The sequence below is a fragment of the Lissotriton helveticus genome, chromosome 2_1 (genome assembly GCF_964261635.1).
Source record: "Lissotriton helveticus chromosome 2_1, aLisHel1.1, whole genome shotgun sequence".
NCBI classification, from domain to species: domain Eukaryota; kingdom Metazoa; phylum Chordata; class Amphibia; order Caudata; family Salamandridae; genus Lissotriton; species Lissotriton helveticus.
This window is the reverse complement of record NC_136059.1, coordinates 1660427005-1660453393: the sequence shown is the minus strand read 5'-3', so window position 1 is coordinate 1660453393 and position 26389 is coordinate 1660427005. Positions and strand designations below refer to the sequence as shown.

General features: G+C 44.9%; 1 protein-coding gene across 3 annotated transcripts; it reads left to right on the top strand.

The window, feature by feature from the left end:
- Positions 1 to 16271: 16271 nt before the first annotated feature.
- LOC144818835 (uncharacterized) lies at positions 16272 to 25867 on the top strand. Of its 3 annotated transcripts, none has more exons than XM_078676622.1 (2): positions 16272 to 16482; positions 19605 to 25867. In XM_078676622.1, the coding sequence occupies exon 2, from the start codon at positions 19824 to 19826 to the stop codon at positions 21021 to 21023; it is 1200 nt and encodes a 399-aa protein (XP_078532748.1). In that variant the 5' UTR covers positions 16272 to 16482; positions 19605 to 19823; the 3' UTR covers positions 21024 to 25867. The 3 variants fall into 3 exon arrangements, with proteins under 3 accessions (XP_078532748.1, XP_078532747.1, XP_078532749.1); XM_078676621.1 differs by having other exon boundaries at positions 16272 to 16678; XM_078676623.1 differs by lacking the exon at positions 16272 to 16482 and adding an exon at positions 16966 to 17329.
- The last annotated feature ends 522 nt before the right edge of the window (positions 25868 to 26389 follow it).

Sequence of the window (26389 nt, the reverse complement as noted above, 5' to 3'; positions counted from 1 at the left end):
TGGTGGTGCCCCTGAGTGATGTGGTGGTGCCCCTGAGTGATGTGGTTGTGTCACCAAGTGATGTGGTGGTGTCCCCGAGTGATGTGGTGGTGTCCCCGAGTGATGTGGTGGTGCCCCAAGTGATGTGGTGGTGTTCCCGAGTGATGTGGTGGTGCCCCTGAGTGATGTTGTGGTGCCCCTGAGTGATGTGGTGGTGCCCCTGAGTGATGTGGTGGTGCCCCTGAGTGGTGCCCCTGAGTGATGTGGTGGTGCCCCTGAGTGATGTGGTGGTGTCACTGAGTGATGTGGTGGTGTTCCCGAGTGATGTGGTGGTGTCCCTGAGTGATGTGGTGGAGTTGGAGGGTGGAGTTGGAGGGTGGAGTTGGAGGGTGGAGTTGGAGGGTGGAGTTGGAGGGTGGAGTTGGAGGGTAGAGTTGGAGGGTGGATTTGGAGGGTAGAGTTGGAGGGTGGAATTGGAGTTGGAGGGTGGAGTTGGAGGGTGGAGTTGGAGGGTGGAGTTGGAGGGTGGAGTTGGAGGGCGGAGTTGGAGTTGGAGGGTGGAGTTGGATTTTGAAGGGTGGAGTTGGAGGGTGGAGTTGGAGTTGGAGGGTGGAGTTGGAGTTGGAGGGTGAAGTTGGAGGGTGGAGTTGGAGGGTGGAATTGGAGGGTGAAGTTGGAGTTCAAAGGGTGGAGTTGGAGGGTGGAGTTGGAGTTGGAGGGTGGAGTTGGAGGGTGGAGTTGGCGGGTGGAGTTGGTGGGTGGAGTTGGAGTTTGAAGGGCGGAGTTGGAGGGTGGAGTTGGAGTTGGAGGGTGGAGTTGGAGGGTGGAGTTGGAGTTGGAGGGTGGAGTTGGAGGGTGGAGGTGGGGATGGAGCGTGGGTGCGAGAGCAAGAAAGAGACATAGAGAGAGGGGTAGGAGAAGAAAAAAACACACGAGTGGTGCTAATGAGTAATAGGTGTGATATGCACAATTCCTTTATAAAAGGCTCGATGGTGAGTCGCCTTTGAAACTGCTTTTGGAATCGGACGCCCACATATAAGTGAAGGGAAATACTTATATCCCATAAGTATTTGTTGCTTGATGAGGATATACGATTCTACTAGAGGCTAAGTATTGGCATGTAATTTTATTATAAATTACTCTAAGCTTGGGCTTAATGTGATGTTTCAGAGTGTAAATATAAAAGCAAGTTTCTGGCTTTTATTGACGTATCGATCACCCTTAAGTAAAATATGAGCAAGTTACTGTTTAAAGATGGCGGTGGCTGGAGATATTGTAATTGACATTGTCGCTGCACTACTCCGAAAGAAGGGCTTGCCAGTCACATTACACCCAAAGCGGGGTTCGCCTGCAATGTTATACCCAAAACGGAGGTTGCTTGTGTTATCACTAGTACACATAGGATAACAAGCTCTCGGCATTGCTGTAGCGGGGTGGCGGGGGCGGGAGCGGGAGTCATTCCTTTGAAGTCTGATGCGGCGGGCAGGGGAGGGGCAGCCTTTGAAGTGTGATTGGGGGGAGCAGCAGCTTTGAAGTCTGATGAGGCACAGACAAATGGTGGTGTGACGTGGCTGGCCTCGTGCACGCGCCTGTCTCACATGAACTGTGTGTGATTCGCACATTTGGTAGAGTTTTTCAAGTGCTTACTATAGTTCTCGCCTACCTATCCCTGCGGGATAGAAATAGTTGAGACCTAAAAACATCATTGCTGCATCTCCACCAATGTATTACATGACTATCACACATAGACGTGCGTACTGTCCTGAGAACATGCTCCACCCACCAGCCCACAGGAAGACATGCTTAACAGGGGGTGAGGCATGCCCCCATTGCCACACCTCTTAGTTGATGGTAAATATTCCTATTGAAAATGAAAAAATTGTTATTAAGACAAAGTTCAATCATAGTAATGATCCTCTGAGTGTGTTCATATAGATGAATAGATCTTTGATTGAGGTAGTGTTTAGCAGCAGCAATCCCATCCTTGTGGTGGGTTCTGGTATAGAGGGAAGTAATGTCTATCAACAGGAAAAGATACTCTTCATCCCATTTAATTTCTTTTATCTTCCTGATGAAAGCACTGGTATCTTTGATGCAAGAGGGTAAATTAGTGACAAATCCTGCAGGAAAAAGTCCTCTATATTTCAACATGGGTTCCAGTAGACTTTACCTGGACAAGATGATGGGCCTTCCAGGAATCTGTATGATGTTTTTAGGAACTTTCGGAAGAAAGTAAAGGACAGGTGTAATGGGGTGTTAATTCTTTTTAAAATGTACTTCAGTCTTAGTTAGTAAACCTGATTGTTTCCACTAGTTTAAGCATTGAAATACCTGCTCCTTAATTTTGCATAGAACCTGCGTTGGCATTTTTCTCTAGCAGGCAGAGTCTTCCAAATGTTTATTGGCCTCCTCTAAGCATAACGATCTGGTTCAAAGGACAATATTCCGCCCTTGTCGACTTTGTTGATGATAATTTCATGATTCTTGCCCAGCTTTTTGATCAATTTAAGGTATTGCAAATGTTGAAACTTATAACGATGTTTTTTCCGATTGATGGTCATATTGAGTTTTTTTAATTCATCCACCACAGAGTCACTGAAAACATCAATAGCTTCTTTGGGCATCATAGCAGCAAACGTAGAACTCGGATAGAAAGGGCTGGTTACTGTTTATTGATATTGATGCAAGCTGTAAATAGGTCATGTTGAGTTGAGTTAGAGGAGTCATTCTCATTAGTTACCCGGGGAATGTAATAGTCTGAGAGTGGAAATATCAGTTGCCTATAAATTAGTCTCTCTCTATATATATATATAACCTATTGGCGGTCGCCAGTAGGTAGTTCTAGTTAGGACCTAGTTTCCATAGGAAAAGCGTTTATTTGGCAATATCTTTGGCGCCGTTTGATGAATGTTTGTGAAATTTTCAAAACTAATGGTCAGCTCCCGTCTCAAATGTTTCGGGGTGATTCGTCAAGCGGGGGCTGAGAAAAAAAGGGGGGGCAGAACGCATTTTCTCCCTGTTAATGTCCATAGGAAACTTTAGACAAAGCTACAGCTTGAAGAGCTGAATGGAATTACACCAAATTTGGCAAAAAGGTAGCTCTTGGTTTAGAAAGCGTGCTTTTTGTTAAATGGTGTAAATCCATTTAGTAGTTCCTGAAATATTCATTAGTTTAAAAAATTATATATCTGGTGACCGCGGTGGATTTGAGAACCCTCCTGAGCATGAGCTTTATTCTGATTGGCTGCCAACACTTTAAACCAGAAACTGTTGGCAGTAGAACAGTCACAAGAACAAACGTCAAAAAACAAGAAAAAGGGACAGGGAAAAAACACCCTGAACCCCTAGGCCTGCTCAGGGGGTCCCACTCGAAGCTATACGGCCCAAAAAAGCCTATTCTTTTTTATTTTTTCGGCGGGAGCCGCTCTGGATGCGTGAATCCGGACAGGAAAATAAAAAAAAACAAAGTGCGGTGTATTGCGCTGCATTTTAATAATGCCCCGGGTGGGCCAGGTCCCGGGGGCTATGTTGATAATGTACACGGGACTGCCAACTCCACAGGGCATTTATGATTATGGGCGGGAGCCTTCCCGGCCCCCCAAGCCCCGGGGACTACCACCTCCCCGGGGCTATTTTCACATTGGCAGGGGGGCTGCACGGCCCCCCTTCTGGAGTCCTCCATGGCTCAAGGGGCTGCCACCCCCCAGGGCCGGCTCCAGCAATGTCCCAGGGTGCCTACCCCTGCAACATTGCAGTTTGCAATGGCAGGGTGGGAGCAGTGCTCCAGCCCTGCCATTGCAAACCTGCTCTCGCTTCCATGAAGCGAAGCAGATTGCTTTTGGACAAGAGGAGCTGCATGTCAGCAGCTCCCCTTGTCCAAAACCAATGCCAGCTCCCGCAGGATGCGGGGAACCGGCAGAGACTGTGGGGGCATAGGGGCTTCGCCCATGGTCTTCACCGTGTGGCCAGACCCCGGGAGATGGGGTCCCCGGGGCCAAAAGTGGCCCAGGGAAGTGGGGCCACGAGGCCCCCTCCATTTTGAATTATTTTTTTAATTAAATAACAATAAGGCCGTGCCGCGAGGGATGGGGTCCACAGGGCCAAAATTGGCCTCAGGCGGGAGGCCATGCAGCCCCCTCCCATAAAAACGTCCATTATTTTTTAAAAGGGGGGAAACCCTGGCGGATGGGGGCCCAATGCAAAAATTGCCTCAGTAGGGGGGGCTGTGTGGCTCCCTCTTATAAATGGGAATATATTTTTTATTAAAAAAATAAGTGCCCATGTCCTGGGGGGTGGGGTCCCCTGGGCCAAAATCTGCCTAGAGAGGGGAGCCGCATGGCGCCCTTCCCGTTTTAAAAAAAAAGTCTCAGGCCCTGGGGGATGGGGTGCCCAGGGCCTAAAAAATATTAAGAGAAGGGGGGCAGCCCCCTTCTAAAAAGAAAAAAAGAAAAGCTGTCATCTTGCCAGAGGCCCCGCCCCCTGCCTGCACCACTCTGCAAACGTGCCTCCTGGTGCGTTCAGGGTTGGGGGATTAATCCCCCTTGAATCCTAAGGCTCCTTAGGGGCTAACTAGCCCACTAAATAACTCCAGTAAGCCCTACAAAGTGGGATTGCTGAGAGGTTGTCTAATGCTTTCCCCTTTTTACACCACTTTTCTCCTGAGGGACTTTGGAGGTCAAGAAGCCCTCCTGGTACCTCCTGTAAGACTTACGCAGTAGAACTCCTGAGTCCTTTCTCCACCAATCTGCAAACGCAACTACCAGTTTAAGAAGCATTTGCAATGTAATAGGTTTTGCAATTGCAAGAGTTAGATCTATTGGCTTTGTAAATGTAAAAGTTTTTAACTAAGGTTTTTTGGAGTGGAGTGGATGTATGTTATGTGTAGTGAAATTATGTGGTGTTTTGTGCAGTGAAATTATGGGGATAGAAAGTATGTGGCATTTAGTGCATAGGAATTATGTAGAGTGGGATTATGTGTTATGGAGAGCAATTATGTGGTATGGTAGTCTGGGTTGTGGAGCAGTAACCTCGGGTTTAGTCTTCCTCATTTCCATAGAAGCTAACCTAAAAATTCAATGAGACAAAAAAGGAAGGAACCACTGAAGAGCACTTCTGGACCTAGTCAGATGTATGAGCAGCACCAACTTTCGCACTATTATACATTTTCAGCATTTGCCACATAATCCATCATCTTCTTCATAATCTGCATATTTGAACACAAAAAAACTGGTTTCCAGCTCAAGTGGCTCAAATGTTACCAAAGATGCAGTGACAAGTGGTATATTGTGGTGCAAGGCCCTCTGCAAACCTAGAATGGTCACCACTTACTTATTGCTAAATGTGGGTGTTAGATTTGTACTAATGGTGTGCAAACCACTATTTCCTCTTTCTACACCTCTCTTGCCTCTGTCTGCACCCCTCTTGCCTCTTTCTGCACCTCTGTCCCTACTTTCTGTACTTCTCTTTTTTCTTTCTGCACCCCTCTTGCCTCTTTCTGCAGGATGTATGATACATCACAAACTAAAACAACGCGTGCTTTTACAACGCGGTTTTTAGTTCGCACGTACCGTCACAACGCATGTCTTTACATCGCATGGCATTAGTTCGCTTTTCCTTTGAAATGCATACAAAATGCCTTTACAATGGACCCATGTTTCCCGCATGTATTTAAAAGGCAAAATATTCCCCAAACACTAACACACTACCCTACATAACACACAGTCCACAGTAATACCCTACAGTACAAAACAGTAAAGCACTCAAAACACGACCCTACCCCTACGCACAGTCTGTCCCCTTTACATGAAACACTACCGTACCGGACTTGCTTACACAACCCTAAACCAATACCATACACTAAAACCCCCTGACACTACCCTAAGCCCTAAAGCCTTAAACACTAGATTACACTACAACCCCCTGAGACTACCCTAAATCCTAAAACACTAGCATATACTACAACCCCCGACACTACACAAAGCCCTAAGCCCTAAAGCCTAAAATACTTGCATACACTACAACCCCCTGACACTACCCTAAGCCCTAAAGCCTAAAACACTAAATTACACTACAACCCCCTAAGACTACCCTATACCCCAAATCCTAAAACAATAACATACACTACAACCCCCTGACACTACACTAAGCCCTAAAGCCTAAAATACTTGCATACACTACAACCCCCTGACACTAACCTAAGCCCTATAGCCCAAACACTAGATTACACTACAACCCCCTGAGACTACCCTAAGCCCTAAAGCCTACACTACTACCACCTGAGACTACCCTAAACCCTAATCCCCCTTACCTCTCTCTCCTCGTGGTTGTCTCTGCTCCTTTTTCCTGTGTTCCGTTCCCGTTCCCAGCATAGCTGTCTGTGCTCCGATGCCATTACATCACATGCGTTTTAAAAGCGCATGCGTTGTAATGGCCTGCGTCGTAATGTGTACGCGTTGTTACGTCGCATGCGTTGTAACACATGCGACGTACCGGCATGCGTGGTAACAGCCGCATTGTAGTGGCTGTTTCCCCTTTCTGTACCTCTCATTTCTTTTTGCACTTCTCTTGCTTCTTTCTGAACCTCTCCTCTCATTTCTGCACCCCTCGTGCCTCTGTGTGCACCTCTTTTACTTTTTTCTGCACTTCTCTTGCCTCTTTCTACACCCCTCTTGCCTCTTTCTGCACCTCTGTTGGTTCTTTCTGCACCTCTCTTGCTCTGTCTGCACCCGTCTTCCCTCTTTGTGCACCTTTCATGACTCTTCCTGTGCCTTTCTTGCCTCTTTCTGCACCTTTCTTGCCTCTTTCTGCACCCCTGTTCCATTTTCTGCATCTCTCTTGCCTGTTTCTGCAAAACTCTTGCCTCTTTCTTAAGTTCTGTTGTTTCCTTCTGCACCTCTGTTGCTTCTTTCTGCACCTCTCTTGCAAATCTCTGCACCCCTCTTGCCTCTTTCTGTACGTCTCTTGCCTCCTTTTGCACCTCTGTTGCTTCTTTCTGCACTGCCTTTGCTTCTTTCTGCACTTCTCTTGCAAATCTCTGCAACTAGAGGACTCTGGACTAAAGGGGGCAGAGCGTTTTCGATTCTCCTGCCAAGGATCTGGAATGATTTGCCAGAGTCCTTACGTAGGGAACCTGCCTTGCTCCCTTTTAGAAAGCTGCTAAAAACGCATCTGTTCAGAGCAACATTGACATCTGTTTAGCTCGCTGCCCTGCAGTCCTGCAGTTCTCTGCTTCCTCTCTAAAGCGCTTAGAGACCAGTGGTAATTTGCGCTATATAAAAATAAAATAACAATAACAATAACAATAACAACCCTGTTCCCTTTTTCTGTACCTCTCTTGCCTCTTTTTGCACTCCTCTTCCCTATTTCTCTACCTCTCTTGCCTTTCTGCACCTCTGTACTGTACTGTTTCTTGTTTCTTTCAGTGCCTCTCTTGATTCTTTCTGCACCTCTCTTGCCTCTTTCGGCACCTTTGTTGCTTCTTTCTGCACTTCTCTTTCCTCTTTCTGCACCTCTCTTGCCTTTTTATGCACCTCTGCTGCTTCTTTCTACACTTCTCTTGCCTCTTTCTGTACCCCTCTTGCCTCTTTTGGCACCTCTGTTGCTCCTCTCTGCACTTCTCCTGATTCTTTCTGTACTTCTCCTGCTTCTTTCAGTACCCCTCTTACCTCTTTCTGCACCCTTACCTCTTTCTGCACCTCTCTTGCCTCTTTCTGTACCCTTGTTCCCTTTTCTGTACTTCTCTTGCCTGTTTCTGCAACTCTCTTGCCTCTTATTGCATTTCTCTTGTCTCCTTCTGCACCTCTGTTGCTTCTTTCTGCACCTCTCTTCCAAATATCTGCACCCCTCTTGCCTCTTTCTGGACTTTTCTTGCCTCCTTCTTCACCTCAATTGCTTCTGTCTGCACTTCTCTTGCCTCTTGCTGCACCTCTGTTGCTTCTTTCTGCACTTCTCTTGCTTCTTTCGGCACTTTTGTTGCTTCTTTCTGCACTCCTCTTGCCGCTTTCTGCACCCTTCTTCTCTCTTTCTGTACCTCTCTTGCCTCTTTCTGTACCCCTGTTTCCTTTTTTCTGCACCTCCCTTGCCTGTTTCTGCAACTCTCTTGCCTCTTTCTGCAGTTCTCTTGTCTCCTTCTGCACTTCTGTTGCTTCTTTCTGCACATCTCATGCCTCTTTCTGTACCCCTGTTGCCTCCTTCTGTACCTCTGTTGGTTCTTTCTGCACTGCTCTTGCTTCTTTCTGCACCTCTCTTGCAAATGTCTAAACCCCTCTTGCCTCTTTCTGCACCCCTCTTTCCTCTTTCTGTACATCTCTTGCCTGTCTGCACCACTGTTCCCTCTGTCTGAACCTGTTTTTCCTGTTTCTTCAACTCTTTTGCTTCTTTCTGAACTGCTCTCACCTCTTTCTGTACTGAAATGGGAAGTGCAAGCTGTCAAGTTTAAAGGTATGCGTGCTCTCGTGACTGAGGTATATGTCTACTTGTATATGTAATCTTACATGTGTTATGCACCTGAAGATGGTAGCTTAAAAAGCGAGTAACTTCTCCTATAGTTGGTCAAATCTTCTCTTTTCTGCTTTGTCATTCGGTTGCACAGGCAGAAATGTCTTATGTGTATATGTGTTATAGAGCCCCTCAAATATACTATTGAGTACCCATGTGCCCTGTATAGTGAGCATAAAGAAATGCATACACCTTTTTACACAAATTTATAGACTATGCTGTTTGAAACACAGGTATTCAAGTGTTTGTATGTTTATTTTCATTTAACATGTCACTAGTTAAAAGCATAGACCTGCATGCATACCTTCACAAACTTGGTCAGACTTACAACAGTGATATGCTTAGGATTGCTACTTTATATTTGGCAGGCCTAACATTCTGAGCAGCCGATTAATGGTGAACCTTCAAGAGAAAACTGAGGTTTAAGACATCTTCGGAGAAGGATTAGTGATTAGGGTACTTTGTATGAGTCTGTTGTAAGGTACAGTCAAAGTAGGTCTCTTTCTGCACCTCTGTTGGTTCTTTCTGCATATCTCTTGCTTCTTTCTGCACCTTTCTTCCTCTTTCTGGATGTCTGTTACCTCTTTCTGCACTTCTCTTGCTTCTTTCGGCACTTTTGTTGCTTCTTTCTGTACTCCTCTTGCCGCTTTCTGCACCCTTCTTCTCTCTTTCTACACCTCTCTTGCCTCTTTTTGCACCCGTTTCCTTTTTTCTGCAACTCTCTTGCCTGTTTCTGCCACTCTCTTGCCCCTTTCTGCAGTTCTCTTGTCTCCTTCGGCACGTCTGTTGCTTCTTTCTGCACATCTCATGCCTTTTTCTGCACCCCTCTTGCCTCCTTCTGTACCTCTGTTGGTTCTTTCTGCACTGCTCTTGCTTCTTTCTGCACCTCTCTTGCAAATGTCTAACCCCCTCTTGCCTCTTTCTGCACCCCTCTTCCCTCTTTCTGTACCTCTCTTGCCTCTGTCTGCACCCCTGTTCTCTCTGTCTGCACCTGTTTTGCCTGTTTTTTCAACTCTCTTGCTTCTTTCTGAACTTCTCTCGCCTCTTTCTGTACTGAAATGGGAAGTGCAAGCTGTCAAGTTTAAATGTATGCGTGCTCTCGTGACTGAGGTATATGTCTACTTGTATATGTATTCTTACATGTGTTATGGACCTGAAGCTGGTAGCTTAAAAAGCAGGTAACTTCTCCTATAGGTGGTCAAATCTTCTCTTTTCTGCTTTGTCATTCGGTTGCACAGGCAGACATGTCTTATGTGTATATGTGTTATAGAGCCCCTCAAATATACTATTGAATACCCATGTGCCCTGTATAGTGAGCAGAAAGAAATGCATACACCTTTTTACACAAATTTACAGACTATGCTGTTTGAAACACAGGTATTCAAGTGTTTGTATGTTTATTTTCATTTAACATGTCACTAGTTAAAAGCATAAACATGCATGCATACCTTCACAAACTTGGTCAGACTTACAACAGTGATATGCTTAGGATTGCTACTTTATATTTGGTAGGCCTAACATTCTGAGCAGCCGATTAATGGTGCACCTTCAAGAGAAAACTGAGGTTTAAGACATCTTCGGAGAAGGATTAGTGATTAGGGTACTTTGTATGAGTCTTTTGTAAGGTACAGTCAAAGTAGGTCTCTTTCTGCACCTCTGTTGGTTCTTTCTGCATATCTCTTGCTTCTTTCTGCACCTTTCTTCCTCTTTCTGGATGTCTGTTACCTCTTTCTGCACTTCTCTTGCTTCTTTCGGCACTTTTGTTGCTTCTTTCTGTACTCCTCTTGCCGCTTTCTGCCCCCTTCTTCTCTCTTTCTGCACCTCTCTTGCCTCTTTTTGCACCCCTGTTTCCTTTTTTCTGCACCTCTCTTGCCTGGTTCTGCCACTCTCTTGCCCCTTTCTGCAGTTCTCTTGTCTCCTTCGGCACGTCTGTTGCTTCTTTCTGCACATCTCATGCCTTTTTCTGCACCCCTCTTGCCTCCTTCTGTACCTCTGTTGGTTCTTTCTGCATATCTCTTGCTTCTTTCTGCACCTTTCTTCCTCTTTCTGGATTTCTGTTACCTCTTTCTGCATTTCTCTTGCTTCTTTCAGCACCTTTCTTCCTCTTTCTGCATCTCTCTTGCCTCTTTCTGCACTTCTCTTGCTTCTTTCTGCGCCTTTCTTCCTCTTTCTGCACATGTCCAATCTATGTAGGCATAGTTCGAAACCTCAGAAATTCACTGAAAAAAACAGATGTTTCAGGGACATTATAGTTAGGGATTAGCATTTAAAAAACCTTTGAAATTCATTGAAAAAATCATAGATTTCAGGGACATTATAATTAGAAATTTGCATTTAGAAAACCTGTGAAATTCATTGAAAACACATAGGTTTCAGGGACGTTACAGTTAGAAATTAGCATTTAAAGAAACCTTAGAAATCCATTGAAAAAATCATAGATTGAAGGGACGTTATAATTAGAAATTAGCATTTAAAAAACCTTGGAAATTCACTGAAAAAACATAGGTTTCAGGGACGTTATAGTTAGAAATTAGCATTTAAAAAAACCTTAGAAATTCATTAAAAAACATAGGTTTCAGGGAAGTTATAGTTAGTTGGACATTTCACTCATACAAAACCAGAGACATTCGGCTGTTACAGTTAGTTGAGGTAACTATAACTTGCGCCCCCGCAATGCACTGCTGATGACGTCACTTATTACATCACTCATGACATGGTCAGTGACATCACTGATGACATCATCCAGTGACTGGGTGTTTCTGTAAAGTATATATATATATATATATATATATATATATATATATATATATATATATATATATATATATATATATGCCAAGGTGTATTGTAGAATCAGAATGAGTGGGTGTATGACTGTCTGAATGGTTTAGTAGGTGCGTGACTGAGTGATTAAACATGTCTTACTGAATGCATGGGTTAGTGACAGATTGAGGCCATTGGAGGATGATGAACATTTCACATTGGGACTTCTTTTAGCATTCCACAACACCTTGTAGTATATTTTTCATGTATTTTTTTTATTACAAAGGTATGCCTATGCACATTATTTTTTCAAACATACAAAGGAACACAAGTATAGATGCAGAAAATACAGACTTTCGTCATCAGTGGGATCCAAAATTAGTATACAGAAAATTAGAAATGATTGTGCTCAAAGTAGGTCCTTTTTAGTGTTCCAATTTTTTTTTGTTTCTTGCTCGTGTGATGGCGCATTTGAAATTTGGCTGAGTTGAAATCAAATAGTTGTATCAAATGAGCAGGTATGCAAGCTGAGAACTCTTCAGACAGAAAACAGTTAGGGACTATGCTTGAAGTTGCATGGGTGTGGTAAGCAGGTAAATTGATTATGCAGTGGCATGATTCATACCAATGATTATTCATTGATTATTTTTCAGGTAGAGCCTAGGGCCAGCGCACATGTGCTGCTGTACGAGACTTATTGTAGATGAGTAGCGAATAGATGACCCGCCCACTCTCCGCCCATGTTTGCCATTGGCTTGTGTCATTGTCTGTCCTAAATCCTGGCTTCTGATTCATCAATAGGCGTGGTAATCCCTCTTTAGTACCACTTCCTCTTCATTTGTCACCTCCCATGGTGACTGGTCCCTTTACTTCGAGTGTTACACAGTGCAGGTTATTTAGACTGTGAGCACTATTTTCTTTAATGAGGTTCTCCTACTGCCTTCTTTACTCCCCCCTCCCTCCCGTTGTCTGTGCCTTCTCGCCCCGCCCGCCAGTTGTCCGTGCTTACTCCCTACCACCCCGGCTTCCCTCCCGTTGTCCGTGATGGCTATCATTTGCACTGCAATAGGTCTTGCGTAAAAGCGAGACCTATTGCTTTGCAAATGCTTGTTTATTATGTATTAAGTCCTGGTATGGTGCACTTTAAGGCTTCCGATTGGTGGTTAGCTGCCGGTTGCAAAACCCTAAATTAAATACATGCATGGCTGCGGTCTCATAAAGGATGTGGGGGGGAAAAGGGAAACAATTCAGCAAATGCAGATAAAATGTGTCGTAAGTTAAACCAAGAAATTGAAAATACGTTGAAAGAAACATAAGTGAGCCGGCTTCCGGATGGACAGTTAAGAATTTAAGAAAAACTGCTCTAGGTTTTACCTGGATGAGTTTGTACAGACTATGAATTCTTGAGTTCTGTAGATGGAATGGGGAAAGACAAGGTCAAATGTGGGTACTGATGTGCTCACAAAAGCACTCTCTGCTAAGAGACAACACACTCCAAAGCATCCAGTACAACATATTAGACAGAATATCCTTCACAGGTCCAACGAAGCAAAGATATGCCATATAGATGGGTGCCATCATGCTCACAACAGCATATGCATGCCTTACCCAAAATCCACAAGCTTAATGACAACTGAACAAGTTAAAATATGATTACACACACCCGACACAGTTTGTATATGCCAGTAGATGGATACCAAAACTTCAAGCTCTAGTTAACATACTCACATAACTTGTTAGGCATAAGGTAAATAAATAATCCAGACAGCACTTAAATGTTTTGACAAAACCCCCATAGGACCCATTAAACTTGTTCCCTTGTTAAATTCTATTAATCAATGGACTCTTGCTCAATCCTCTCTTTAGAAGAGTTGTGTGATAGTGGAGTTAGTTATCAATGGTTGTATCTCAGGGAGATAAAAGAAGAAAGTGTAACAGTGGATTTGCTTTCCAAGCCTAAACCTCCCCTCCCCCCAACACACAAACATAAGAACCTGTAAACAGGCCAGACAACACACGCCTAAGGAGGAACATCAATTATCTGAAGGCAAGAACATGCTCATGTGTTCCATCAACTTGATACATTCTGATCAAAGTGCAAAACTGGGGCCATTGAATTTATGATCAAAGCTGTGAAAAACAAATTAGAAAAATGATCTTGATGCTTCCGCTTCTTGGCACATTCCTGCACAGACAGGTACTCTTCATGCTGAGGATTCTGTGAGTTTCAAAATTGTTCAATCTGAACCATATTAGCCATGGAGTTGCAGTTTGAAACACAGAACACACGCAGAAGACCCCATGGCAGCAGTTTTGGGATTCTAGGGGAGAAAGGATGGAGTAGCCTCTCGTAAGAGGTGACATCCCTGGTGAATGACCTCTACAGTGAATTGAGAGGTTAACAAGTGATCTCCTTTGACGCAACCTTGACTTCCTACTAAAAACAACAGACAAAGAAGTGGCACGGTGATGCTGGTTCTACAGAACTATATGCTAGAGATGGTTTAAGAGCACGGTGTGCCCATCCATAATAGATTACCTATGAGCAAGTTTGAAGAAGCATGCAATCACTCTTATATTGGATTCCCTCTGGAACCTACCTACTAGGCTATACACAGGCTATATAGTTTTTGTCGTGAAGAAGACCTGAGTTTGATGTTTACATGTAGCACAGATACACAAGGGTAAAAACGTCGACGCATAATTAGAAGCACGGAATTCCATTTTTGACCATTTCAAATTGGTTATGAGTAATTCTAGGTCACTTTGAGAATAACTACATGTTTTTTACTCTGTACCTGAATGGTATTGTCATTTATGTATATAGTCCTGTTGTGCCCAATGAATTCGTTGTGTTTTGTGTAAATTACACACTTTATTTCACCTTGTTTCACTGCTGCACTTGTTAACCATGTGTATTTGGCTTGCTTTTCATTTTTGATATAAGATTCTTTCGGCCTAAATATTGAATAAATTACAGAATAACACAATTAGCTTGTGCCATTTGACTTGGAGTATGTGTTTAGACAGAGATGTATAACATTTATTAATATCCCAAACGTAGAAGGGGATAAAACTTTGAAGTAACTTAGCTTTGTATAAGTGTGTTGTGGCAGAACCACTATTCGTTCATGGAAATATAAGGGGGGGGGCTTTATTTCACCCAGTAATTACCAGGTCCAGTAAATATCACCTGACAATTATGATCCCCATGCAAAATCCTGCTTGCCCTTGTATCACAATTTCATAGGCTAGTTGTAATCAGGCTCTCTGACTGTAAGTGTTATTTCTGGAGTTTGAAATGTGTCAATACATAGCATATCTGTAGCAAATATTAAGCTTTTGGCGGTAGGGGGCAAGGGGTGCCACAAGCAGAGGTGAAACCTGTTTTACTCAATTGAACTGACAACTGCTTAAGTGTCTAACGTACCATGAATTAGCCTTAAAAAACACCTCAGCTCAAATAACATCATAAACGAAACTTGTCGTATTACACTGAACTGTAATTGTAATACTCTTTTAAAGAAGTTACAGATGTCCAGTGTTATTTATTTAAAAAAATGATTTGTTTGTAACATTGTTACGGTTTTAATTAACCAAACAATAAAGAATTCCCTACTTTCCTGTTATGTCATGGGAGGGGGGTCAAAGGGTGCATAGTGTCACTTTCGCCCTTTGGTGAATTGATTTCCATTAAAAGGAGGTTGCATCTACGCAAGAAGAAGCTTTGGGTCTGACTAGGCCTTACTCCACGAAACAGAATGCCAACCTCGGAGTACTGCTAAGTATATTGTTAGGGAAGTCAACAGTAATAAATGTATCGCACTTTGAGTTTAATGTATATACTAGTAGGAATGATGAGTTACAAAACGTGTGTGTCTTGTCAATCCTTTACCATCTGCAGAGAGAATATCTGAGAGCCATCACAATTTGACATTTGCTGCCCACTGGACTGCAAGAGCTGAGCAAACCTGCCGTTCACGCGTCCTAATCCTGGCCATCTCGTTCCTTTTATGTAAATAAAGGCCAAATGCATCCTCCCAGACACAAGCATATTCTATCCTGCTGCGCTAAACAGTGGGAATTATAGAAAATTATTAAGAGTGCTTTATGTATTTATTTGCTTTGTAACGCGCCATCTCGCCAAGGCTACTTCGCAGCAGCACGGGTTAGAAGTACATGGGACGCTAGTTTATAGAATAAATTATTATGTTGGCCTGTCTCGATTTATTTTACATAATTAACGTATTCAACATATTTAAATGTATGGTATTAAAAAAAACTGATTTGAACGTAACTTTTTCTTCTTTCAATATGCATGACTTTGTTGGTGTTTATTAAGGTGATATATTGCGTTGCGTGTAGGTCAAGCTGGCCCACTTAAAATTGTGCTATATGGTTGAGAAATGACATTTTGTTCACCTTCTTTCTCTGCTGCAGGGGCAGTAACAAAGGACGTTGGGAAGTGAAGGCGAGAGGCGTCGCACAGGGATGAAGAAGGCCTTGCAATTCACACTTGCTATTTGTGTGTAAATTAAATAAAATTATGTACGTAAAAGCATCAACCTTACACGCGGACAAGCGCAGAACCCCATCTCCAAGTTTAGAGAACTCTCTAATCTGTCAGAAACAAAACGCGTACCCTGCTATCTTCAAAACAAATAGAGAAAAAAAAATCCAAGGAAAAAAAAACATGGACAGCGCCAGGCTAATGGGTACGCCTGGGTGGATGGAGCGGGCAGGCAGCAGGAGACGTGGCTTCCTCGCCGAGGCTGAGCAGAGGATTTGTTCTGGGAGGCAGAGAGCGAGGAGGGAGGGACGGGGGGAGAGAGGTGGAGGATGGGGGAGAGCGAGAGGGAGAGAGAGCAGGGCCCGCGTGTGCCTCTGATTCCCGGTGTAATTTGCAGCCAATCATCAGTAGGTGTCCACATCTCTGCATCCTCCTCACCTCGGCGCCAATCCCCCGTCCTCCCCCTCTCCCTCCCTCCCCCTGTGCCTTCCAGCCACACGCACACACCAACAGAGAGAGAGAGGGGGAGAGGCTCCCCGCCCGCCTCCCTCCCTCACACACTGAGCGGCTGGAGAGCGGCGGAGAGCCACGCACTGGGAGAGGGGGGAGCGCCAGCGAGAGACCACCGAGAATAGCAGGCGCGCTCTGCCGCCTGATCCCTGCCCCCTCCTCCTCCCACCTCCTCCTTCCTCCTGCCAGCAGCTCTCCAGCACTAAAAAAAAAGCCATTCACAGGTAGCTTTTTCCCCCCTTTTCGCGCATTTCTGGGGCTTTTTCCACCCTTCTTCCGCTCTCTGCAGTTTGTTTACAAGTATTAAAGTTGTCACTGGGAGCCGCCGGGGCACATCTGGATGTTGTTTTCCTCTCTTTGGCTGGAGGTGATGGGCAAGGCTGGCGGCGTCTGCACAACCCCTTCCTGTGAGGCTTTCTGGTGAGTGCTTATTTATTGTTTTTATTTTTTTTCCTTTCCCCCGGCGGTGGTGTTTTGTTTCGCGGAATTTTTTCTCTCGCCGTCGATCATTAGCAGGCAAGTAGATGCACGAAGGGCGACGCAAAGCCTCTGCCGGCGGATTAATATATTAATTAAACCGCGGCCGCCCCTCCCCCTGAATGTTAAATATGACCTTTGATCTCCATGTCTCCGGTAGAGCAAGGCAGACATGTAATATTGAACGAGCTGCAGTCACGTTGCTTTCTGGAATAACACCAGCTACCAAGTGTGCACAGATCCAATTTTATTTTGGATTTTTTTGAATGACAGATTTTTTTGTTCACCTACCTAAACATCTTAAGTATGTGTTTTTAGAGCTCTATTTTTTTTCTCGTTCTAGCCTGGAAAGGTGTGAACAGTATTGTCCTGTTCTTTCTTAGTCTGCCCTCTCTTCAGTCAGACATCTGATTTTTGTTGGACAGAGGAAGATTTTTATTTTTCATTTATTTGTGAGTTTTTTTTTTCCTTGTTGGATTGCTTCGTGTATTCCTGATGAGAAGTCGATTTCAATGGTTCAGAAATGCTGCCCGGTACGTGCATGGGGAGAACAGTGGAATGATTTCCAGTGTGGATAAGGAGCTGTTCGAGCAGGTATTGTGATGAGGGCGATGCTGTGTTATTTGTGTGGCCGGAGGGTGGGTGTTTGTAACGCTGTCTGCTGCTCCGCGGGTACACTGTGCCTGGAGCCTTCTGGGGCAGCCTTTGTGCTGCCAGCAGACCTCCCTGTGCAGCAGCCAGGGAGACAGATGGGGAAGGTGCTATCTAAACACGCACCGTGCCATTTTCCCCTCTTGGGTCCCCTGGGTGATGCTGCGCGCGGTCCCTATCGCACTGGTTTTATTCTAATCTGGCTCACTTTCTGCACCCCTCCTCCCGCACGGTAGTGGCACGGATGAAATATAAAGTGGTCTTCCTCCCTCGCGTTGGGATTTTTAACGGTTCATTAATCTTAGCACGAGTCTAATTATCGTAATTGATAACCATGGCAAAGTTGGAATAGGACTGGGATGAAACTGTGCATGCGCCTTGAAGGCGAACTTTTGCTGCTTATGTTTTAGGAGTATAAACGTGTTACCAGTATGGAGGTGAGCTTCTTTCTACAGAACGTGTGAGGTCTCAAGTGTGAGGTCTCAAGTGACGTTTACGTCCACAAATCAGGTCTACCGCAGGTGTGTCCCGTGCGTAATAATCAGTGGCGTGCAAATGGCACCAGAGGCATATGCTAAACCGGCACGAGGGAATAAACATTAAGTCAAGTGTTACAGCCTCAATACCCTGTAGATTATGAGGTGTTAGAGTGGATGGCTGTTTTACACTCGGGGTTCAGCCACCATGACTGGGATGGGGGAGGGGCATAGCCCAAAGGGCTTTACCAGTAATTGCCGAGGCGCGCTCTGCAAGTGCAGGTGCCACCGGGAAATACGGCATTGTTTGCCAGAAATATGTATTTTTCTCTCCTTGCAGCCCTCTTCTGTTTTTTTTTCTCTTCCTATTATGTGCTCTGGGAGCAGAGTACCCCCTCCCTTCCCTGCTACCTTTCTGGTGGCTGGTCCAACTGAGACCTGTGCTTGGTACATTGAATTAAAACCCCTAGCAGAGCCAGCTGTGCTGGGGATTCACACTAATGACCGTCAGACACAGAAGGACACTCTGGCAGCCGATTTTTTTCCCTACCTCTTCAGTTGAGATTGCATGTGGGCAGGCTCTCCGGTCTCAGGTGTATTGTATGCTTATAGTGCACGTCCTCTCGTGCACTGACCGTTTGACGCCAGTAATTCTGCCCTAGTTTACCTTTCCCTTGTAAATTTCTCTGGTGGGCCGAGAAGCGTAATAGGAACTTCGGGAGTATTGAATACCTCAGGGTTAGATGGGTATTGAGTATCTGCATCCGTCCCTCATTTGCATGTCTAAGAGCTCCCCTCATAGCGCTTGTCACTTCCCCGCCTCTCCCTCCCAGGTTAGTCACATAGCTGTCAGTGCAATTAGGCCCCAGGTCATACCTCACACTCTACAGCAGACAGTGATTACTTGGGATGGTGGTTTTTTTCCTTACATTTTCCTGCTTGGGTGCTGTTTTTTTTTCTTTTCCTGGATTGAGGTTCTGTTATTTGACAGTTTACTACCTAGAATTGAATCTTTGACAGTTTTCTGCATTTGTGTGGTGTTTTATATATCCATTTTGGATGTCACTCATTCCCTACTTGGGATAATATTTTGACAGCTTTTTTGAGTGAGCTTTTGTTTGATTCTTACCCATGCATGGAATTTGGTTTAGGTTGTCAATTAACTGTTTTTTATTATTTTATTTGTATCGACACGCGCTCCTGATTGCATTGGTATTTTTGACAGTGCAATTTTGCAATGGCTTTGAATGTCTTTACCCCGCCTGAGATGATGTTTGTAACAGTTGCGTGTTAGCACGTGTTTATGACTTTGTTACGACTTAGCATTAGTTCCCCTGTTTGTGCTGGGTGGTCTTTTGTCAGTTTCTTGCTCGAGATGGTGTTTGGAGCGCCATTTTTCATAGTTGGCTTTTTGAGCTAGAGACTTTGGACAGTTCCCTGCTAGGGTTGATTAAGGTGGTGGCCTTTTTGAAAATTCCCAGACAGATCTCTACTGAGGTAAAGATTTTGGACAGTTCCCTGCTGTGGTTGACATTTATTGACAGTTCGCAGCCTGAGGTGACCTTTTGACAGCTCCCTGCTTGAAATGGCGTTTTTTGACACTACCCTTTGTCTTTCTGACACCCACTGCATGGGGGGCAAACGTCTGGCCCGTGCTTTTCTTAAAAGTTTTCAATACGTCTGTTTATTCATTTCTGTTTGGATATGGAGTCTGTTTACATTCTTATTTTCTTTTTCGACAGAACCGTCGCACCAGGATGCATGGGAGGATGATGCGTGAGAAAATGCCGTCTGCCACGATAGCCTTAAAAGAGGAATAAAAGGAGGTGAAAAGGCAGCCCGGTGCCAGCCGCCCGCCCAGCAGAGGGGATACACCAGGAGTGAAAAAGGGAGCACAGAAGGCATACATCATAGGTGACTACAGTATCGTGGTCCCTTGGTGGCCGCCCTCCTGCCTGGACATGGCCGGCATGAGCGCCAACGTGTGTGTGGAGAGCGGCCAGGCGGGCGCCGAGGCCGCCGGACTGCCCAAGGCGGACGGCGGCCTGAGCCTGGTGGAGGGGGCGCTCAACAGCCTGGTGGATTACAACTCGGAGATGGAGCGCTACCGCTCCTTTGCCACCTTCTACAAGAGCAACGGGGCCGCGGCCGCAGCTGCCGCCGCCGCCTTCCCGCAGGCCGCCAAGATCGCCCGCATCACCACCCCCATCTTCCCCAGCGCCCGCATCGGCATGTCCCCGTGGAACTGCGACAACGCCATGCAGCAGCTGTGGGGCGCCGCGGCCGCCACCGGGGGAGGCGGCGGCGGCGGGGGAGGAGGCGGCGGCGGGAGCAGCAGTAGTAGTAGCAGGAAATCCGCCATCAACAGCCCTCAGCCGCAGGCGGCTCCCGCCAACAGGACCAGCAGCAGCGGCGGCGGCATGCACAGGAACAACGACCCCCAGCGGCTCCTAGGGGGCAAGCAGCCAGAGCCGCCGCCGCCCCCTTCCTCCGCCTCCTCGTCCTCCTCGCTGCAAATGGCAAATAATAATTTCCTCTCCACCCTGTCCCCGGAGCACTGCAGGCCCCTGGCGGCGGGGGAGTGCATGAACAAGCTCAAGTGCGGCGCCTCAGAGGCGGACCTAATGAACCTCCCCGAGCGCGTCGGGACCTTCTCGGCCATCCCGGCGCTCGGGGGCCTGTCGCTGCCGCCGGGCGTCATCGTCATGACGGCCCTGCACTCGCCCGCCGCCTCGGCCGCGGCCGCCGCCGCCGTCACGGACAGCGCCTTCCAGATTGCCAACCTGGCGGACTGCCCGCAGGGGGCCGGCGGCGGGGGCTCCTCCGGAAGCAACCCGGCCAAGAAGAAGCGCAAGCGCTGCGGGGTGTGCGTGCCCTGCAAGCGGCTCATCAACTGCGGCGTCTGCAGCAGCTGCAGGAACCGCAAGACGGGACACCAGATCTGCAAGTTTAGGAAGTGCGAGGAGCTCAAGAAAAAGCCCGGCACGGCCCTCGGAGAGGTCAGAGGAGATGATTACTTCTTCCCCTGCCTGCCCCAGTCCCTGCTCTCGGCCGCTGCCGCCTCCTCGACCGCCTCCCCCCACCAACCCCCGCCCCTGCAGTGCTTCTTGTCTGGCTTCAAGATGCAGTACCCCTTCAACGAGGCCTCCTTCAGGCTGTGAGGCCCTGCACCATGACACTGGCTCACCTAAGGAAGTCACCTTTAGTTTTATAAGGGGGAGGAGGGGAGCCCGGCCCTCTGGGGGTGTTTTTTTGTCTCTGGGGAGCCTCCTGACCAGCTCTGACAACACCAGAATATAATCACTACATCCAACCCAGGATCATTTTGTGTTGAACCTTCCAGTTTTCTGTGTCCTGTGTTTTTTGTGCGTGTTACTTTTTTTTTCTTCTTTTTTCTGTGTTCATCTCAGCACTTGACACTCACCAGGGTTGGAGCTCTTAAATTATGCACATTCTGTCTGCTGCCTGACATGACAGGACCATAAATGATAAACACCAATGGAATTGTAGATTTTTTTTAAATAAGAAAAGCCTTGATGTGTAAGGCACTTTTTTTGTAAAACGAGAACGAGAAGGGTTCCCTGTCCTAACGTGTTTTCCTTCCTTCCCCAACGGACCTTTAATCTTGTTTGCTGAGATGAAGCCACCGGATATAAGAGCTGAGCGCCTGACCTTTTTCATGGTCACTGGCTCAGAACAAACTCATATCTGGTTCAATCTCGCAGAGACTGCTAATGATTTGGTTCAAAACAGCCACCTGGTCCCCGCGTTTGCCTTTGATTAAAAGAATGGCTCACATTCGAGAAATCCATGCTTTTCTTTTTCACATTCGCATTTCACTCGCGTTCTGTTGTCATTTTACTTTATTTGATGAGGAGCTCAGTACAGAAATGGTAAGATGGAGCAGGGCTGAACTGAATCTCATTTCATTGACAAGTGGCGCTATATAAAAATAGGTAAAAAGCCAATTGTTAGGGTAGCCCACTTTCTTAAAAGTGACGTAGGCACTTATTATTCACAAGGTTCGTTTACATAGTGTTGGAAATCTGTCAAGCGGAACATTGACATATTTGATCTAAAAAAAGTAACTGGTCCTTTGTTAGATGAAGGACATACATTTATCATTCTAATATTACACGACGCTCTGCTTAGAAATGAACTGGGTGATTCAAAGGCCCCTAGAGTGACCGAAAAGCACTGAACCCTGGCAGAAACAGTCTATGCTTCTGATGGGAATTGTCCAAGCTCCCCACACACCCTTCTGATAACCTCTTACAAACCTGCTGCTGATACAACCCCTGGAATCTGAGCATCTGCCTCTTGTAGGATGAGCATGTGGGCACACTGCCCGCTGGCCTCAACCCATAAAAGTTGTGGCTTTGCCATCAATCAATAATAATTATTAACAGGTTCCCTATGATATCACAATGTTTGTCTAACTAGAAGTTTCCTTTGATAATAAATGGGCTGAATTAATGTTTCGAAGGAGCACATAAAGAAAGTGGTAAATATTTCAGAGCTAAATGAGGGGGGGTACTTTCAAGTGAGGGTCTCATGAAAGCTATGATGCCTGTTGTCTCAAGTTGTGGTATCAGTACTTCCATACATAAAACAGGCCTTGCCAAAGGCTACTGCACACGCTGTCACCTTAACGTCACTATCAGGTTTATCTAACTGTGGCCTAGCGGTAGAAGTGTGAGGCCACCCCCCCTTCTGTCTAGTAGTCTCTTTAAAGTCACTACCATTCAGTACAGTATCTCTTGCTTGGTGCGTGTCGAGAGTCCTGTAACTTTAATTTATACCCCTTTATGGTTGTAGGCTGCTGTTGAATAAAACTAGACTAAACCATCCAGCACACTGCTCAGTGCATCCTTTAATTTCACTCCTGTATATCCGGTTCCTAGAAAGGACTTTGGTACATAAGAGTGATTTTAATAGGGTAATTTAATCAGACCGCATGCTCCTTTTTAACTAGGTTTGTTCAGGACATGAAGCAATTGTCATCCAGCTAATAAATGCAGACTGCATTTTTCGTTTTGTAAAAAAATAGTTTTGTTTGAAAATAAAAAAATAAAAATGTTTTTTGTGCCCAGGCTTCCTTGGCCTGTGTCTTTTTCCACCCGACCAATAATTTCAATTCACAAGTGGCATCACTTCCCATGCCCAAAAAGCTCCAAAGGCATTACGTGTATCACCTGAGTTCAACCATCAGTAATCTGTAAATTAACCTTATTAAGCAAATGCTTAATATTGTAAATACCAAAGTAGCAAGAAAGGAACAAAGTAACCCTATACAGCAGAATAGTACATTTGTTGCAGTGTTATAAATGTTGCAACATCACGTCTTGGCATTAGACTTCTCAAAATGTGACAGAATCGCTTTGCCCAATACTTGTTATCTACTGAAACTTCATTATACAAAAGCTACTGAAACGCCATTATACAAATCAACGCTTGATCATTTTGCAGCTCGCTTTAGAAGAGAAGACGATCCACGTTAAGCTCAGTCTTACACTGTTTCAGTGGAGAAGGCCAACCGGAACTTCAAGGCCATGTCACCGCTGCACAAGTTAGATGTCAACCAAAAGCACGCTTCTGCCTCCGGGAGTCATAAATGAGTGGTGCTAGAGTCTCAGAGCACATTGAACAAGGGCTTGCCATCTGAAAATAACAACTGGTTCCATTAAGAGCATGTGGCCAAAAAGTTCCAGCAGCAATGTTCATTGAGTTTCCCAAAGTTGTAGAAAAAGGTAGCACAAAACACCTCAGATCATGGATCCTATAAAGTGGTGACGTGATATTTTAGATAAGGGTGTCGAGTCTTACTTAGAAAGTTTATTCACTTCATTCCATATGATTGGTAGATTGATGTAAAAGATTGATACCTTTTTTCATTTCACTATGTCTTAAATGATGGTCTTTAGTAGGTTGTCCATGAAGTGGTCAGAAGCGAGTCGCTAAACCTGTTCAGGTTGACAGAATTACACTTTTAGCAGACTGCAATAAGATTTCTTTTTGTGACTCACTCTTTACAATTATCCGAATGAGATCAACTTTGGACATTAATATACAGCCTTGAGAAAGCCCCAGGCATTACCTGCTACGGGAGGTGACACACATGATGACCAGGACGTTTTTTATCAACACCCAAGTATTATTGAAGTGAAACAGTCTAATTGTAAATTGTCTAATAAACCGGCCTAAGAATTGCTTGCCTCATGAAATAAAGTAAATGTACTTTCTAACTAAATATGACTCAGCATCTGGCTGTGCAATATCACATCTTCATTCCGTAGTATTCATGATCTGAGACATTTCCTCTCACCATCTTCTCAAAAAGTAGTCTCATTATTTTGGACACTGAGGTCATACCCAGTGGCAGTATAACATATTGCCAAATATCTTCCATGTCCCCAGAATTTAGCATTTGCAATAATTTATCACATCGTCAAGGCCGTCTTTACGTTAACATTGAGTTTCTCATAATTGGTGGGGTAATGTCTAAACAGGAACTCTTTCCTTACTGTGCTTCGAGACCTAAGCTACATCTCAAAGCCAAAGTATAAGGAGATAGAAACACATTGTGGTTTCCCGAAATCTTGCACAGAAGGTCTGTGGCCTGGCAGTTTGGTCAGAATTCACCCCTTTGGAATAGGGCATGTTGATTTGTGTGTGATATGGTCCCCTTTAATGCAAAAGTAACTTTAAAAAACAAAGAAATGCTGCTTAAGAGCACAGAGATAATGACCCTATGAGTTAAGAATGACTATTAAGGCCCTTATTGTGAGTGGGTCAATGTTTTCTGACCCCTGTGCAAACTCCAGCCAGGTTGAGTGGTATCTATCACGCCCAGTAATGACTGTTCGGGTTAAATACCCCACCGTTCGTTACATTTCAGCAGGTCAAGCCTGTTGAAATTTAACAAGTGTACGGTATTTACTGTACTATGCGGCTTTGTGTGCGTTAAGCATCAAAATCTGCATGTCATTACCAAATAACTCGGATTAGACGCAATTAATTGCACCCGATACATAGTGTACCTTGTGGTATCTTTATTTATGAGGTGTGATTAATGGCACCTGGATTCCAACAAACTTTGAATCCGAACCCAAATCTTTTTGTAGACCTCGGAGAAATATCAGTCACAAACGTAGCTACTATAAAACAAGAAAAATAGCTAGCGTCCCCCTTCACATAATGCGCCTTTGATTATAGTGGTCTTACACTTTCAGTCGTGCACCAAGTCATAACAAGTAAGGTGGTATGTGTCCTTCAAAGGTGATTGCCTGGGGTTGATCTGTAACCACTGCTACTGTTTACTAGCAAACCACCCTTCTTGACTCAAGTGAAAAGGCTTCCTAGAGGAAAATGGTCCCTACCTTTCAAAACAAGATCACAGTCCATGAACCACATATGATGTAATCTGGTTTTAGATTTATTGATATTAACGAAGTAATTGAACCAGAAGAAATGTAATCCTAATGGTCTGCCCCCAATCAATATTTTACTGACATAATGATTAACTGTATGCAGTCATTGAGCATATTGTGTTTTCTTCTGCTTGTTTGAGCTGTTTTTCTTGAAAGGTTGAATTTTCTAGCTGTGTATTTTCATATCCCACGCTGTATCTGGTGGAAAAAACCGCCAACACTGATGCTCCTGTTTGTTTTCCATTGAAATTAAAACTGGTTCCAAATTTGTGGGCACTGCCAGGCCTTTTTACTCACCCAATCAATTGCATAAACAAAACTCCTTCCTATGTAGCGTGGCTGTTTTCTGCTGGATTGTAAAGTTGTCATTGTCTGTTCCCTTACTCGTTTGTAGGACAGAGTGATTGTGCTTTTGTGAAGCGCCCCGTGGATAGTTCGGCTTGGGGGGCACTATTATAAATAATGTATTTTTTCAGAAAGTAGAGTTTAACTATTAACATTTTGCAAACATTTCTCTCCCACACTGCATACAACCACCTCAGAATAATAATAAATGTAACTTATATTAAACCGAATGAGATTTCTGGCCGTTTTCTTGACGAACAAAGTCATCAAATACTAATTGTGAGGGGTTGTGGTGCAGATAAGGAAGCCATTATTTGCTCCATCAGTTAGTGGCTCAAACATGGCTATATGGGTTAGGTTAACACGTTTTCTTGATTAATGTGCACCATCTTCCCTTGTGAGGATGAATGGTCTCTGGATTGCAACAGGTTGGGTTGTCTGTTTTCAGTTTCTAAAATAACATACTGGCCGGTGCTGCATGGTGAATAAAATATTGCAGGGTGTTCATATGCTTCTTATTCCCAAAGAACCAAAGAATATCATAATAAAGTGTGCTTTACGAGCATGCACATTTAAAAAAGTTTCTGGACCAGTACGAATGGACAAAGAATTGACGGTATGTCATGCAGACGCAAAGTATGTTACCCCATCTCCACTCAACACTGCTTGCTTCTTGTTGTTGTGGTAATTTAGGATTATCATGATTGCCTGGCAAGTTTGACCAGTGTTTCAAAGTTTGGAGTGTCATATGA

What these genes read in the sequence shown, in the direction of transcription:
- LOC144818835 (XM_078676622.1), top strand. Translation starts at nt 19,824, where the DNA reads ATGGCCGGCATGAGCGCCAACGTGTGTGTGGAGAGCGGCCAGGCGGGC.